Source organism: Venturia canescens, chromosome 7 (genome assembly GCF_019457755.1).
Source record: "Venturia canescens isolate UGA chromosome 7, ASM1945775v1, whole genome shotgun sequence".
Taxonomy (NCBI): Eukaryota; Metazoa; Arthropoda; class Insecta; order Hymenoptera; family Ichneumonidae; genus Venturia; species Venturia canescens.
This window is the reverse complement of record NC_057427.1, coordinates 18962349-18977838: the sequence shown is the minus strand read 5'-3', so window position 1 is coordinate 18977838 and position 15490 is coordinate 18962349. Positions and strand designations below refer to the sequence as shown.

At 36.7% G+C, this 15490-nt stretch overlaps 1 protein-coding gene across 1 annotated transcript in view; it reads right to left on the bottom strand.

Moving 5' to 3' along the window:
* Nucleotides 1-15490, bottom strand: part of LOC122413474 (ephrin type-B receptor 1-like) — a 220987-nt gene that overhangs the window by 8445 nt on the left and 197052 nt on the right. Inside the window, exons 7-9 of the mRNA XM_043423849.1 lie at nucleotides 2607-3143; nucleotides 1979-2139; nucleotides 130-391 (exon numbers count right to left, since the gene is read on the bottom strand). Coding sequence (XP_043279784.1) covers nucleotides 130-391; nucleotides 1979-2139; nucleotides 2607-3143 — 960 coding nt within the window. The remainder of the gene's footprint in view (nucleotides 1-129; nucleotides 392-1978; nucleotides 2140-2606; nucleotides 3144-15490) is intronic.

Below are 15490 nucleotides of genomic sequence, written 5' to 3'. Positions count from 1 at the left end.
AAAATGAAACATCGAAACATGCTTCTTTAACAAATTTCCTTTTGGTTCACTATCGTTGGAAAATCGTATATGGTTTCATGTGTGGTTTCATATTGATTACAAATATTTACCCCACGGAAACGAATTTACCTTCGTATCTTTCTACAAGATCATTATCTCCCAGTTCCGTTACAGGCGCATCCCAACTGATACTTAATTCGCTGCTTTTCACATTTGTAATTCTGACATTACTAACGAGGCTCGGTACGGTTGCCTCTGTCGTGACCGTAATATCAACGTATTCGGAGCGTCCGGCCAAAGGTGAGACCCCATTTTCGGCGAAAACTTGGAATCGATATGTCGTCACTGCATTGAGGCCGGTTATTGTTACTTTTGTATCATTAAACATTTCCTATAACACATGAATACATATACATGTATTAGAGTGCTTAAAACATATATATTTTTTCTTAATTTTCTTCTAAAATTCATGACATAGACATCAATGTGTTGTGCTCTTTAAGAATAAAATGTTAATTTAAGCAATTTTTCGCATGTTTCTTTATAGCTGGTAGAAATAAGTAGGTAATTCAATCTCCATTTACGAAACTTTTTTCCTTGTTTCCTTTTAAAACAAAGTAGTTAATATTCGAAGAAGCTATAAAAAAATTGAGTTATCAAAAGTACATTGACCCCATTGTCGTATGTTTCATATTTATTGTCTTCATCGAACCAGTTCTCTATAAATGCTGACCACTTCAACTTCACAAGTCAGGAGAATCGGCCAATCCCGAGTATATGTAGATACGGTGTACGTCTTGTCTTAATTTGAAACATTTTTTGAGCTAACTCGAGTGGTCATCGTCCAACAATCTGAGGAACTTCGATGAATAGAGAAAAAGTTTACGCAGCTACATTAACATGAACTGCTGCATTCAATAAAATTGAAATATCCGATACACACCAATGCAGCTTCTTCTGAGGCTCGCAGATTTAATGTTAACATCAACCTAAGATATACCAAAAGTTTCAAAAATATATCGACATTAGAAATTATTAATTTTTTAATGATGGCTATTTTTACGTTGAAATCGACCTTTTATTACACGAAATTTGTGCATAATATCAATAAATTTTTCATGTGTAGTGCCCAACCAAACTAATAATCAATACTTCGACCAGACCCGTCCTTAAAAGATTGAAAAATGTTGTATTCTTTGGATTCCACAATATACTTTTACTTATACATAGAAAATTTGGTACTAATTTGACCTGGGTTTGACCTTTGACTGTTCTGTTTGGTTCGCAATTTTTTATCCGTTGTGGTGGTATTTTTGAAAAGCACTAAAAAATTCTTTCAGATTTTTTTGAAGCAATTTGAGTTGATGACGATTTTAATAATATAATTGACAATCAAATTTTTTAGACTGAATTGAAGAATTTGATATAATGTAAAAGTCACATTTTTCTATAAAAAATCATTAGCGTTGAGCCAAAGTGAACGTGGATTTTCTTCATGTTTAAAGAAAAATTTTCTTCCACAAATAACGTGTAAAAAGCCCTGAAAAACCTCGAAGAATTTTCCCACCTTTTTTCTTCTTCACATTATATGGGGTATTTTATATTAGTAAAAAGAAGCGATAAAAAAAATTATTAAAAAGTTTCGAAAAACCCCGTTTTTTTCGCAGAAGGAAATCCATGTCCACATTAGCTCAACGGTTAATTTTCTTCTACAATGAATGACTTTTGTGAGTTATTCTAATTTTTTAATTTTAGTTAAAAAATTTCAGTCTAGTGCATTGGCATAGATTCATATGGCTCCAGAAATATTTATTTTTAGAGTTTATGTAATTTGTTTCCCGGTTTCGAATTATTTCTATTTCTTTTTTTTATAGGAAGTAGACATTTCATGAAATTCTCTTTATAATGTCTAACGTGAATTTGCTCAAACAAGAATTGGAAATTTATTCCATTGAACATAGAAAGAATGTGAACTTACGGTATTCGGAATGTATTTGACACCCATGCTGCAGGCGTCGCAAACAACCCGGTAAGTTGTGTCTGTCCGACCACCTTGAAGATGTGGAGTGTTCCACGATAAAATCACAGTTGACTGGTCGACAAAGTTTACTGTGAGATTTTGCGGGGCCGATGGTGGTTCTAATGAAGTGAAATAAAGTCAAAATAACATTCTAACAATTCTAACGAAATTGGCAGTTCTCGGACGTCGATTCGGGAATCGACGTCCGATGAACAAACGTGATGAACATGAATTTGACTGTTTTTGACGACATTCTAAGAGATTGTTTTCGAGGGACATAACCCTTAACTTGGTAATTTTTTCTTAAATAAGCGTTATTTTTTAAGTTGTTTTATGAGTATTGAGTTAGATTTTAGACTCTTTTTGACCTTAATCCTAAAATTACGTGTCCTTGAAAATTCATCTCCACGTGACGGTTCTCGTGGACACAACACACATAAGAATCGTATTTTATTTCGTATTTGTCATTCGAGCATAAAAAAAAACGTGAACACTGGAAAATGACAAACAAAAAATTTATCACATGACATTTTCTATAAATATAGTTGATAATCATTTGGTGATTTAAAATAAACAACAAACATACGTGTGCATGGCATTTCCTTGGGATCCTTCATTGCTCTATAATAGCCCACGTCGCAACGACATTCGACAAAGCCATAATCCGGAGCAGTACTGTGAGTCGGACATTTTGCACATGTTTCAGCGCCAGGTTTATGCTTGAATTTTCCAATGGAACACTCGGAACATTCTTGTTTCTTAGCGTCAGCCTGAAAACCCGGTTTGCAGTGGCAGCCACCCGAAGGAAGATACCAATTACCATCGCCTTTGCAGAGAAAAGTTGGTTGTTCGATTTGAACAGCATTAGATACGCAAGTGCCAATGGCTTGTTCAATTTGGGTAACCTCTCGGCCTGAAGGGGTCGCCGGGAAGTGTGCAAAGTTCATTGCCAATTCTGGACAACTTATATAATAAACTTTGATGGCGAGTATCGATATGCAAGCTCCTTGGTCTCTGAATGCGAAATAAACACCCTTTTTCGTTACAGGTATTGATTTGACCTCAGTATTTATGATTACTTCGGTATTCGTGTTGAACCTTCCTTCGCCGGCAGCGATACGTCCTGTAAAATTCAACGTTTCGATTTTTCATTATTTCAAACTATTATTATTTTGATGCACATATGCTTGCTGCTTCGTTGAAACAATAAAATATTATTCAAGTTATTTGACGTATGCCACATAAAAATTGGTTCAGCTTAGTCCTGGGTCTAAGTAACCCAACAAATTTTACATAGTTTACTAAAAACCATAGTGATTTTTACGTCTAAATGAAGCCTATCACGTTCCATTAAAGTGGAATTAAAAGTGGTGCGATCCCTTTAAACATGACAATATATTCAGTGACGTGTATATTGTAACGGTACGTTTGTGCTTGTGCACACCGTCACGCCAAGATTCGAGCAATTCTATAATAAAGAAGAGCGGGCATGAAGGAAAAACAAAAGTAAAATGAAATTAGATTGAAATGACAAATGTTTTATTCAATTTTTAATTGTTTTAAACCAAATTACAAAAATAAAGGCTTTTTATTTGAAATCGAGTTTTTCCGCTTTATTTTAATCGCATGTAAAATTTTATTTCCGGTATTTTTCTCCACACAAAAAGAAAATAATTTTCGCAGAATTAATTATGATGAATTTCGCAATGAATTTAAGCTCGCTTTTATTTGAATAATGATAGTTTCGCTTGCTATAATAATTTTTCAATAATTCTCGCCAACGCTGGTCTTGATAAATTTTTAATTAATTTTGTTTGATAATTCGATCATTTGATAATTTGATAATTTGATAATTGAGCTATAATTCTTAGAAACTCACTTTTTGACTCTATACAATACAAATTGATTGTTCGAGTGGATTTCTTGCTGATCTCACTCTTTTGACTCGATATAATTCAAATAATGATTTTTAGTGAGTGATTTCGCTTTTGGAATAATTTAATTAACTCAAAATAATAAATAACTCGAAATTGTCTCGTTTTGAGAATAAAGAAAATTTGTTTGATTTTAATGATTTCTACTGAATTTGATCACCACTCAGAAAACAATAACTCATTGATGGAAAAGAATCCACCCAGAGATCTTGAGACAGAACGAACCCGAACTGTCCCGGCCCCTCTGGCGTGGAAAGGTAGGAGTCCTACCCAAGAATCTTGTGACCGAACGAAATCGAACGGCCACGGCCCTCTTGGATAGAAAAAGGATTGGAAATCTACCAGGAATCTTGAGACAGAACGGAATCGAACTGTCCCGGCCCTCCTGGATAGATCGGAAACTCTCACCTAAGAATCTTGAGTTCAAACGAAATCGAATGAACCCGGCCCTCTTAGCGTGAGAGAGGAAAGGTGTTATTCTGTTTGAATTCTGAGTGGGATAATAGCGATGTTATTTTGCTCTTTGTTTTTAGAGCTATTTTTGAAATGAGTGAAAATTCTATGTTTCTTTATTCTCGATTTTATGGCGAGTTCACGCGGCGAGATCCGGAGGCAAGACTGGCTTTTGGTTATGGCATGCGAGTCGAGCTCTCAGGGATTCGGGACGTGACTGGCTCCTAGCGTGGCGAGATTCGAGACGAGACTAGCTCCTAGCGTGGCGAGATTCGATATGAGACAAGCTCCTAGCGTGGCGAGATTCGATATGAGACTAGCTCCTAGCGTGGCGAGATTCGATATGAGACTAGCTCCTAGCGTGGCGAGATTCGATATGAGACTAGCTACCGGAGCTTCTGCGCTCGGGTTTTTATACTCTCCCGAACAAAGGAAATAATAATAATAACGCGCTTGGACTTTGTCCCTTACTCCAATTCGCTGCGCGACTTAATCTCGAACCAGGGACTCCCACTCTAAATTTTCTGATTGGTGCGCTAACTCCCCCGCGTGGGTCCCAATTGGCCGAGTCGAGCTGCAGTCACACTGCGCATGTGCGAGAATTTAATGAAATTTAATAAACTCAATTTTTATTGTTTTTATGCACAATTCGTATCTTTTTCAATTATTTTGCTATGATTTCTAACAAATTTCTAAACAATAACATTTTTATTTCATTTTAATTAATTATTTGCTCGTGACTGCACCTATTGCACGTGCTTATGGAAAGTAGGTCATCGCGCATGCGCACTGTGCACTCGATCTTTCAAAGAAAAGTTTTCTTAAGTTTTTAAATAATTTTAATCTGAAATTTTCACCAAATTGACCACAATACGTTTCTTTAACAATCCGCATCATTATTTTCAATAAGAAAGAGTTTATTTAATTGAAATTGAATAAAATCAAGAACTTTGAGAATCTAGGGAGTTTTGGTAAAATGAAATTGAGTTGGCAGCGCTGAGCGCCTCACTTCCCGAGCGCCGCTTCGCGAAGTGACAGTTTTTCAACATGGCCGCCGGTGTAAACACTCGTGCGTGCCATGTCGTCGAAATAAGTGTTTAAGAGTGTGTTTCGCTTCAATATAGACAAAAGTGACACTTGCTACCCTCGGCGTTATCGGACTGTAGCCGTTGTATATGTTTTCTCTATAGTCTATCATTTGGTTTTTTAGGGTGAACCTGTTAGGAAAGTTTTCATTTGGTCAAATACAAACAAAAATGATAACTTATTACATAACGCACACGTGTGAACATCCATGTGTGTGTATTTATATATTGAGCAATTCACATCGCTTTTACATTCCTGGTTAGTCGTTCTTGATATCCGTGCGAACTTTTCACGAGTGTAAACCATGAGCGGCCGCGTAATTCGGCATTATTCCATTTTTCTAGTGATTTTCCAGTGACTTCCAGTATGTATGACCTTCAGCTTAACGATTTATCAAGTTTCAGCTTGTGAAGACTAGTAATCTTTAAACGAATGCTTCGAAAACATTCACTTGAAAAAAATATGTCGAGTTTGAAGAATAAAGTAGAATCGATAATCTATATATATTTGGGTGTGTCGAAAAAAATCGATATTTTTTTTTCGGGCTCCACAAGCATTATTCTTCTTATTGTGCCAAACAATGAAGCTAGCCGAAAGGACAGCCCAAAATAAAATTGTTTCGGCCGGCCCACCGCATACTTCAATTTTCCATAAGAATAACACGTGAAAAAAAACTTCGGTGAACATTGTTCTATATCATCTTTAAAAAAAAATGCACAGATATTCTACTTACGTATTTTTGTAGAGAATTGAATTCCCTATAAAAAAAGTCCTTAGAGTCATTGGCCTAGAACCAACCGTTCAATGGCTACAGCAGTTTGAAGTTTCTAACGTCACCTAGCCAGATTTCGCATGTATTATTTCCTATTTTCGAGGTCGCTCCCTTTAACGGTGCTGTGTAAATTGGGCTCAAGCCTATGTTTTTTTATATTTAAAAAAAATTAAGACTGAAGCAGTTCGGCATTACGCCAACGTGTGCGCTTACAGCGCTCAAACGGTTTGGTATTGCGCCAACATGTAATTATAATAAGTTAATCAATTCAATTGCAAGCACGGGAAATAAAATGAACTGTTTTCTCTCTCTCTCTCTCTTTTCCTATGTATATTTGTATCTGTGCATTTGGTTTGGTTAATTGAATTTCATAATTTATTCAAACAAATAGAGGAAAGACAAACAATTTATGTCGTTCGTTCAAACAAATGAAAACAGTATGTACCCGATATTTTTGCCTAGATAACGATCCTAGAAGCTATTTTTGAAAAACAATACTTAAAAATAGTTTTCAGTCCAATTTAAACAGTACCATTAAAAAGAGCGACCACGAAAATAGGGAATGATACATGCGAAATCTGGCTAGGTGACGTTAGAAACTTTAAACTGCTGTAATCGTTGAACGATTGGTTCTAGGCCAATGACTCTGACGACTTTTTTTGTAGGGAATTCAATTTTCTACAAAAATATGTCAGTATCTGTGCAATTTTTTTTACAGGTGATATGGAACAATGTTCACCGAAGTTTTTTTTTCACGTGTTATTCTTATGGAAAATTGAAGTATGCGGTGGGCCGGCCGAAATAATTTTATTTCGGGGTTTTCTTTCGGCTAACTTCATCGTTTAGCACAATAAGAAGAAAAATGCTTGTGGAGCCCGAAAAAAAAAATATCGATTTTTTTCGACACACCCTAATATATATATTAGTGCGTTTCAAAAAAATGTTTTTTTTTGTTTTCCATTGCAAACAGGCTTAAAAGTTTCTTTTTGGTGTAAAAAGACTCCAGTTAAAATTTGAGCCCTTAATATTAATATTTAGATAGTCCTCATCGCACTTTTCTATTTTCCATAAGAATAACATTGGAAATTTCTTTTTTGCACATTCTGATACTTACTGCAAGCCCATCGTGCGTCATATAAAAAATATCTTCACCTATTCTTGTAGAAAATCGCACGCTCTACAAAAAGGTCTCTTATGATTTTTCGTTAAACTTAATAGTTTCAAATTTATTAGAGGTCAAAATTCAATCTATCGCAAATTTGACCATTTTCAGTACATTATAGCGGATTTAATGGTTTTATTGGAAAAGATTGGCGAAAAATTTGTGATAATCTTAAATTTAGTCTATTAGAGAATATTTGTTCATATTTTTTTGTAATAATATGGCCAGCGAAACTCTGAGAAAAAGAATTAAAAATAACTTTCAGTATTTGATGAAAATCATATTTCAAAAAAACAATACACACTGAGGAACACCAATATCTATTTTTACGAGAATCAACAAACTAAACTACTTCATCGACAACTCCACTGAGTAGAAAAGTAGTTATATTACCAATATAGGGTCTAAAAGTTTTTTTTTATTGGTACATTAATATGTATGAGACTACTCGATTGCTCAACTATAATTTTGAAAATTGATTTTCATCATAAAATTTTTTAAAACATGTACGGACACTATAATAAAACAATAATAATTAAATACAGTACTGTTGTAATATAAATAGATTTTTGTCAGGTTAGTGGTTTTTATTCTTCCGAACGACAGGGCTCGTGGAGGTGAAAGGGAAAAATGGAGACTGTTCACGTTTTGTCTTTAACTTCTTTATTGTTTTGTTTGGGGCACGGTTGTAGCTTTACAATTCCTTTACTATACGGATGGACGGTACCGATCGTATGCAGATTGGCCGCACGCTTTTAATAAATATATTTCGCGGTCGTACTAATTTCTTCAAAATTCGACGGGACTGTCAGGCGACGACCCGGTCTCATTCTCGTCCCTCGTCATACTGCCTCTTAGGCTTATTTGCCTCGTTCTTCTCCCCTTTCTCGAGGTGTGAACACACCCATCCCCCCACTGATCAGTGGTCGAAACTAAATGCTAACAGTACTTTACTTGACAAGATTTCTTTTACATAAAAAATTTTATAAAAAATGATATAGTTAATTAATTATTGAAGAAACAAATTTTGAAAATTTTCGAAAACAATTGGAAACGCTATCGCTCCGGTAAAGAGTCTCTGGCAGCAACTCGTCATATCTTATAAATGTACTTGTCTCAGAGTCGCTGCCGCGACTCTAGATTTCTACTAATAAATTTTTTTAAACTATTCGATTTTTTTTAGATTACTGTAAAAAATTCTTCATGAACGTTTTCTAAGAGACCGAGTTCAAGGACCATAAAGTTTTTGCTGTAATGTACTAAAAACGGTTAAATTTGCGATAGATTGAATTTTGACCTCTAATAAATTTGAAACTATTAAGTTTAACGAAAAATCATAAGAGACCTTTTTGTAGAGCGTGCGATTTTCTACAAGAATAGGTGAAGATATTTTTTATATGACGCACGATGGGCTTGCAGTAAGTATCAGAATGTGCAAAAAAGAAATTTCCAATGTTATTCTTATGGAAAATAGATAAGTGCGATGAGGACTATCTAAATATTAATATTAAGGGCTCAAATTTTAACTGGAGTCTTTTTACACCAAAAAGAAACTTTCAAGCCTATTTGCAATGGAAAACAAAAAAAAATTTTTTTTTTGAAACGCCCTAATATACAGAGAGGCACTAACTACTGCCACCTTAAATATCTCGGTAATTACCGACGTTACAAAAAAATATTTCAGACAGAAGTTTGATGGTGCGAAAGGGGTCATCAAATGCGACCATTTTTTTTCATTTCAGTGGAGGCGCTGACGCACGGTGAAGTTCACCTCCACTTTTTTAAAGGGTACGATACATTTTTTTTCAACCTTCTTGTAGAGCATGGCGAACTGCATAAAAAACATCCGGGGGTCAAAGTTGTTCAAGGTCATTCAAGATCAAAAAGTGACATGAACTTTATTTTTATGTGAAATGAACTTACTTTACATAAGGTGCGTAGAATACAGATTGCGTAGACCACTGAAGTTAGGATCGTGAAATTTGTCACATTTACTCCTCTCCCATCGTAGACGCTCACTAAGAATGGATTTTGTTCGTTCTTTACCCAAAAAAAAATTATCGCAAATTTTTTTTTTATTTTCTATACCCGATACACGATTCTATACACGATTAATTGTAAAATCACACGCACGCACGCACGCACGCACGCACGCACGCACGCACGCACGCACGCACGCACGCACGCACGCACGCACGCACGCACGCACGCACGCACGCACGCGCACACACACACACACACACACACACACACACACACACACACATTGACAATTGACGTGGCTTAGCGCATACTAACTCATCATCCTTTAGTACAATGTTCATCTCCACGTCGGCCTGTACTTGCTTGTTTGGCTTGTGATTTTCAATGAGCTGTTAAATTCGTTGCTTCTACGGTTCTCACACTTTGGTAGGTATCTTGATCAACGTAGTTTATCTGCAACAGTTGTCGACTTACTCCTTCCTCACTATCTGTTTCCTTGATTTCGTCCTTATTCAGTCTTTTTACTGCTAATTCGTCGTTTCTCGCATATTTTTTTCGGATTGTCAGTTTTCCCCCATCGATGTTTATCACCATTTGCTTTTGAATGTCCTTGCCTAGCTGCATCTTGGAATCCATTACTTTGACCGGGACAACATGAACCTCATTTTGATAAAGATCATCACCAATCAAAATTTCGGCGTCAAAGATTCCTATAGCCTTGGTACGAATATTATCAAGCCCCTTAAAAACACGCTCGGTCGTTTTCAGAGAAGCGTTACTGCTTTTCTGAAATTCATCGTTTCGCAACCCTGTATCAAGAGACTCGGTAGAGTCTCGGGACAAGTACATTGACAGCCGTGTCGTCTGCCGCTGGCCCGAGGCCCTCGCCTAGTATACTTTCTCTGAATAAAACGATTCACGGTAGTGGGAGTAAAATTGGCAAGTGATTTTTTTTAATTACGAGACTTCTGAGTCATCTGAGGCTTTGAAAATTGAACTGGGGATCAATCAATAAATTCTCTTTCGATTCCATCCAAGATCAGCATGATCGGTGGCGTAATTGCTGAGAAAAAACTTTGCACGGGCTCAAGATTATGCAAAAGTTACCAATACATACAAGAATTTATGTGTCTGGATATTACAGGGTGTCCCATTTTAATCTTACACCTGACTTTTCTCGGAAAATATTGCTCGGATCAATTATTGTGTGGAACAAAACTTTTAGGGGTTCAAGGGGGACGTTTGATAAAAATTGGTTTGTGAATCCAAAAATCAAAATGGCGGCGTTAGAATGGCCGACATGTTTTTTCGAATGGAAACATAACTTTTTTTCATCACCAAAAAATTTTTCAGCGCAAAACCAACAACTTTTGTTGGAAAAATTTTTTGATTAAGTTCATATTTTTTAAGTGAGAACATCATTTTCAACTATTTTAAAGGTATCCAGGATGCACCGCGAAGAGATCTTTAACGTACCAAGTGCAAGTGCGTTTGCGTGTGCGTCTGCATATGCGTGCATACGTGGAGGTGCATGTGTGTGTGTTTTTTTATTTTCATTTTATTTTTCAACTTTTTTTAAAAAGAAGGGCATGCAATGCCTTTATGCCCATAGGTACGAGCTCACAAGGATTAGGTCTCTCCGATTCGTCACTACCGCAGTATTTTCGGACTCCAAACCCTCCTTGTGAGTGTACTCTGATCCCTCCCTAGAGATGTTCAAAGATCCCTCCATTCATGTTTAAACATGCCTGAACTCTTCTCTCAAAACCATCAACTGTGCATAGGAGAACATCTCTCGGGATCGCACGGCAGGCAGCTCTTATCCGCTCCTTCATGTTCTCTCGTGTTGTTGGAGCTTGACGGTAGACAGCGTCTTTTAAGTACCCCCACAAAAAGAAATCAGGAGACGTAAGATCTGGTGACCTTGGAGGCCAATTTACAGGACCGTCTCGACCAATCCACCGTTGACCAAATGATGTATCCAAATGATTTCGAACAACATGAGCCCAGTGAGCGGGTGCACCGTCTTGCTGAAACCACATCTGTTGACGTGTTTCCAAATCCAGATCTTCTAGCAAAAGAGGCAGTTCATTTTGTAAAAAATCAAGGTAACGGACAGAGTTCACATTTCCTTCGAAAAAATGGGGACCTATTAATTGCCCGTTCACAATACCACACCATACGTTCAAACTCCATCGATGCTGGTGATCGATCTGTCTCAACCAATATGGATTCTGATCAGACCAATACCGAAAGTTCTATCGGTTCACTTGACCACGGTTGTTGAAAGTGGATTCATCACTGAACATAACGTATCGAAAAAAGTCCCTGGATCGCTCGATTTGTCTCAACGCCCACCGACAAAACGCCACCCTTCGCAACGGATCTGGATTAGGAGTGTCTTGGTGGAATTGTAGTCGGTACGGGTGAAGTTTCGCACCTCTCAATACACGGTGCACTGTTGATTTGGGAAACCCCAGTCGTTCCGAGATCACTTTGGCACTCAAATGAGGATCAATTGCTATCATGGCTAAAATAGTCATGTTTCGGGCTTCATGCAATCCACCAAAATTATTGACGTTTGGGAAATGTCGACGGTGGCGGATCATCCGACCTGCCCTCGCTCGCTGCTCAAGGGTTCGGATTGTCTGCCGTGATGGGTGACGACGATCAGGATATTCACGTCGATACAAATTGTCAGCTCGGAAGTAATTGTCCCGACACCTCCCTAAAATAAGGAGCATATCAACGATTTCGTTGGGACTGAAATCAGCCATTGTTGCTAATTTTCAGAATTTTCCTCTAATTTAAGAACTTTTAAAAATTTCGAGAATCAAGAATTTTTCTCTGATTTCAGAACCTTTACAAATTTTTGATTTCGTCTCTTGCTAATGGCTGCGGAGTCAGAAGATAAACGTTTCAATTAATTTTTCATCCGTGGGCGATCACAATGACTTCTAAAATAAAAATTTCTTCTCTGATTTACAACTCAAAAGTAGGCGCAAGTCTCGCTTACGTGAACTTATCTTTAAGCGTAAGCCTCGCTTGCGTGTACTTATCTTTAAGCGTAAGCCTCGCTTACGATTAAAGGTAAGTTCACTTTGTAAGGGATTAAAGAAAACATCATTGGTAGTACTGACGTAGTCTGACATTGCGTAGTTCTCTTACTTTAGAGTTTTAAATCAGAGAAGAATTTTTTATTTTAGAAGTCATTGTGATCGCCCACGGATGAAAAATTGATTGAAACGTTTATCTTCTGACTCCGCAGCCATTAGCAAGAGACGAAATCGAGAATTTGTAAAGGTTCTGAAATCAGAGAAAAATTCTTGATTCTCGAAATTTTTAAAAGTTCTCAAATTAGAGGAAAATTCTGAAAATTAGCAACAATGGCTGATTTCAGTTCCAACGAAATCGTTGATATGCTCCTTACATGCAAACGCACTTGCACTTGGTACGTTAAAGATCTCTTCGCGGTCCATCCTGGATACCTCTAAAATAGTTGAAAATGATGTTCTCACTTAAAAAATAAGAACTTAATCAAAAAATTTTTCCAACAAAAGTTGTTGGTTTTGCGCTGTAAAATTTTTTGGTGATGAAAAAAAGTTATGTTACCATTCGAAAAAAACATGTCGGCCATTCTAACGCCGCCATTTTGAATTTTGGATCCACAAACCAATTTTTATCAAACGTCCCCCTTCAACCCCTAAAAGTTTTGTTCCACACAATATTTGATCCGAGCAATATTTTCCGAGAAAAGTCAGGTGTAAGATTAAAATGGGACACCCTGTATAACACTATCAAAGGCACTTTGATGCTCTCGAGTTTCTAATTGATTGGATCTGACGACATCCATTTTTAGATGTTATGATTGGTTACTGAAATTGGTTGATGATGATTGAAAATCTGACGAAAACTTCAGAACGTAGCACGGTAACAGCAGACATAATTTCGATCGAAAGACGAGTGTCAGTGTATAACTAGTTGTGATTGTAAAAAAAAAGTACAGTTAATAACTGAGTGAATGAAAGAAGAAACAGACGTTTCTCAGAAATTACAGTTGTTTTGTGCAGTTATCGTAAAATACATAAATGTGCGAGATTTTACGTCATGTTGACGTTTGAGGTTATGATCTTCAGAGTGGTATTGTTGCGTGCGGAGTGTAAAAAAAATGGAAATGTTTATTGTAAAGTAGAAGGAATCGATATTATTAATGACATAACTAATTAGTGTTGAATAATAATCATAATTTATAAAATAATTTTTTTGGCAATTTTTTATAAAATTTTTTTTTAAAGTTTGTTTTATGGATGGAATTATCAGCAAACGAGGGTCCATCAATGTACTTGTCCCAACCTTTTATTTCCTAGGGGAAGTTTTTATGGTTTGATATCACGTCTTTTTTTTCAAAAGTTTCTTATTTATGTTTAGTTGACTATAGGATTTTAGTTTAAATTTCTATGAATTATTTATGATTTTCGGCTTATAACGTTGGTTTTCACAAAAAAAGACCTATTTTTCGTCAAAATCGTCCTGAAAATATTTCGTCACAGGTCTGTTCTCGGACTTCGGCGATTTTTTCCCTCGTACTCTAATATGTTTTGTCAATTAGGAACCACAGAGCACGGTGACAAGCGCGTTGGAGGCCGAGATCAAGAGACTCGGTAGAGTCTCGGGACAAGTACATTGACAGCCCTGTCGTCTGCTGGCCCGAGGCTCTCGCCGAGATATTTATTACTTTCTCTGAATAAAACGATTCGCGGTGGTGGGGGTAAAATTGGCATGCGATTTTCTTTAATTGCGAAGCTCATGAGTTATGTACGGCTTTGAAAATTGAACTTTAAGCTAATTAAGAAGTTCTCTGTCGAATGAGCCCAAAATCAGCATTCTCGGTGGCGTATTTGCTGAAAAAAAACTTTGCACGGGCTCAAGATTATGCAAAAGTTACTAACACATCACAGATTTGACGTATACGTATACGCGTTCGATGTAGTTTAGTGGTAGTAGAGTTGTGTTTCAAAGCATTCTGATTGGCTCTCCGATCTCAGCTCAATCCAGCTCACCGACCACGTTCAAACTCTATAAGGCCCGCTACACACAGTCAATAATGTTGCACACTAATATTGCACAATAAGTTTGTATGGTGTGTAGCGGGCCATAAATTGAAGATCGCTCATATTCAATGATTGCGATTGCGCAATATTATTGACCGTGTGTAGCAGGCCTAACGTTGAGCACTCTAGCTGACCGACCACGTTCAGACTCTACGAAAGTTTATATATTTATAACAAACGTTATTTCGGACATAACGAAGTGCGGTATGTAATTAATAAACAAACGCAGTTTCGACATAACGAAAATTAACGAAACTCGGTATAAATTTAAAAAAAAGTTCGTCGTCTAGTGAAGTGCATATCATATCTATTATTTTATTATTTATTTATTTTAAATGATAGTGTGGTGTCATAATATTACGAAAATTGGACGTCCTAGTAACTTCAATGTGAAAAGTGTCAATGGTGTGATCGAAAAACTCTCAGAGTTCTCAAACATTATTCTTCGAAAATAAAACCGAAACATAACCTACTTTCGAGCCTAATCATCGTTTCAAAGCATGACTCTATGAATGTACAATATATATTGAGACGATCCATACCCATCGATCACACCGCAACCTATTGTACCGACGCGCTAGAGCGCGGTACGACAATTAATCAATAGAGGGGACAGCGCCTGGACGCGTTATCGACCCATCAGCACAGAGATCCTCGCATAGATTCGAGCGTAAAACAATTTCTTTAAATCTCAATAAAACAAAAGCAAACCCAATACAAATGAGCATCCAAGTTATTGCGAAACTATACCCATTTCAAATGATGGAACCTCCTTAAAGAAAATGAAATTAAAATTAAGAAAAATTCTAAAATGAAATTATCACAGATCCTTTCAAATTTGAATGTACTTCGCGCGCTTCAGGCAACAAGCGCACATTCGCCAATCAAGAGGTCCGAGCCAATCAACCAATAGCAAAGAACATACGACACAAAATTTAACCAATCGGGAAATTTAAGAAGGTTTGAGAT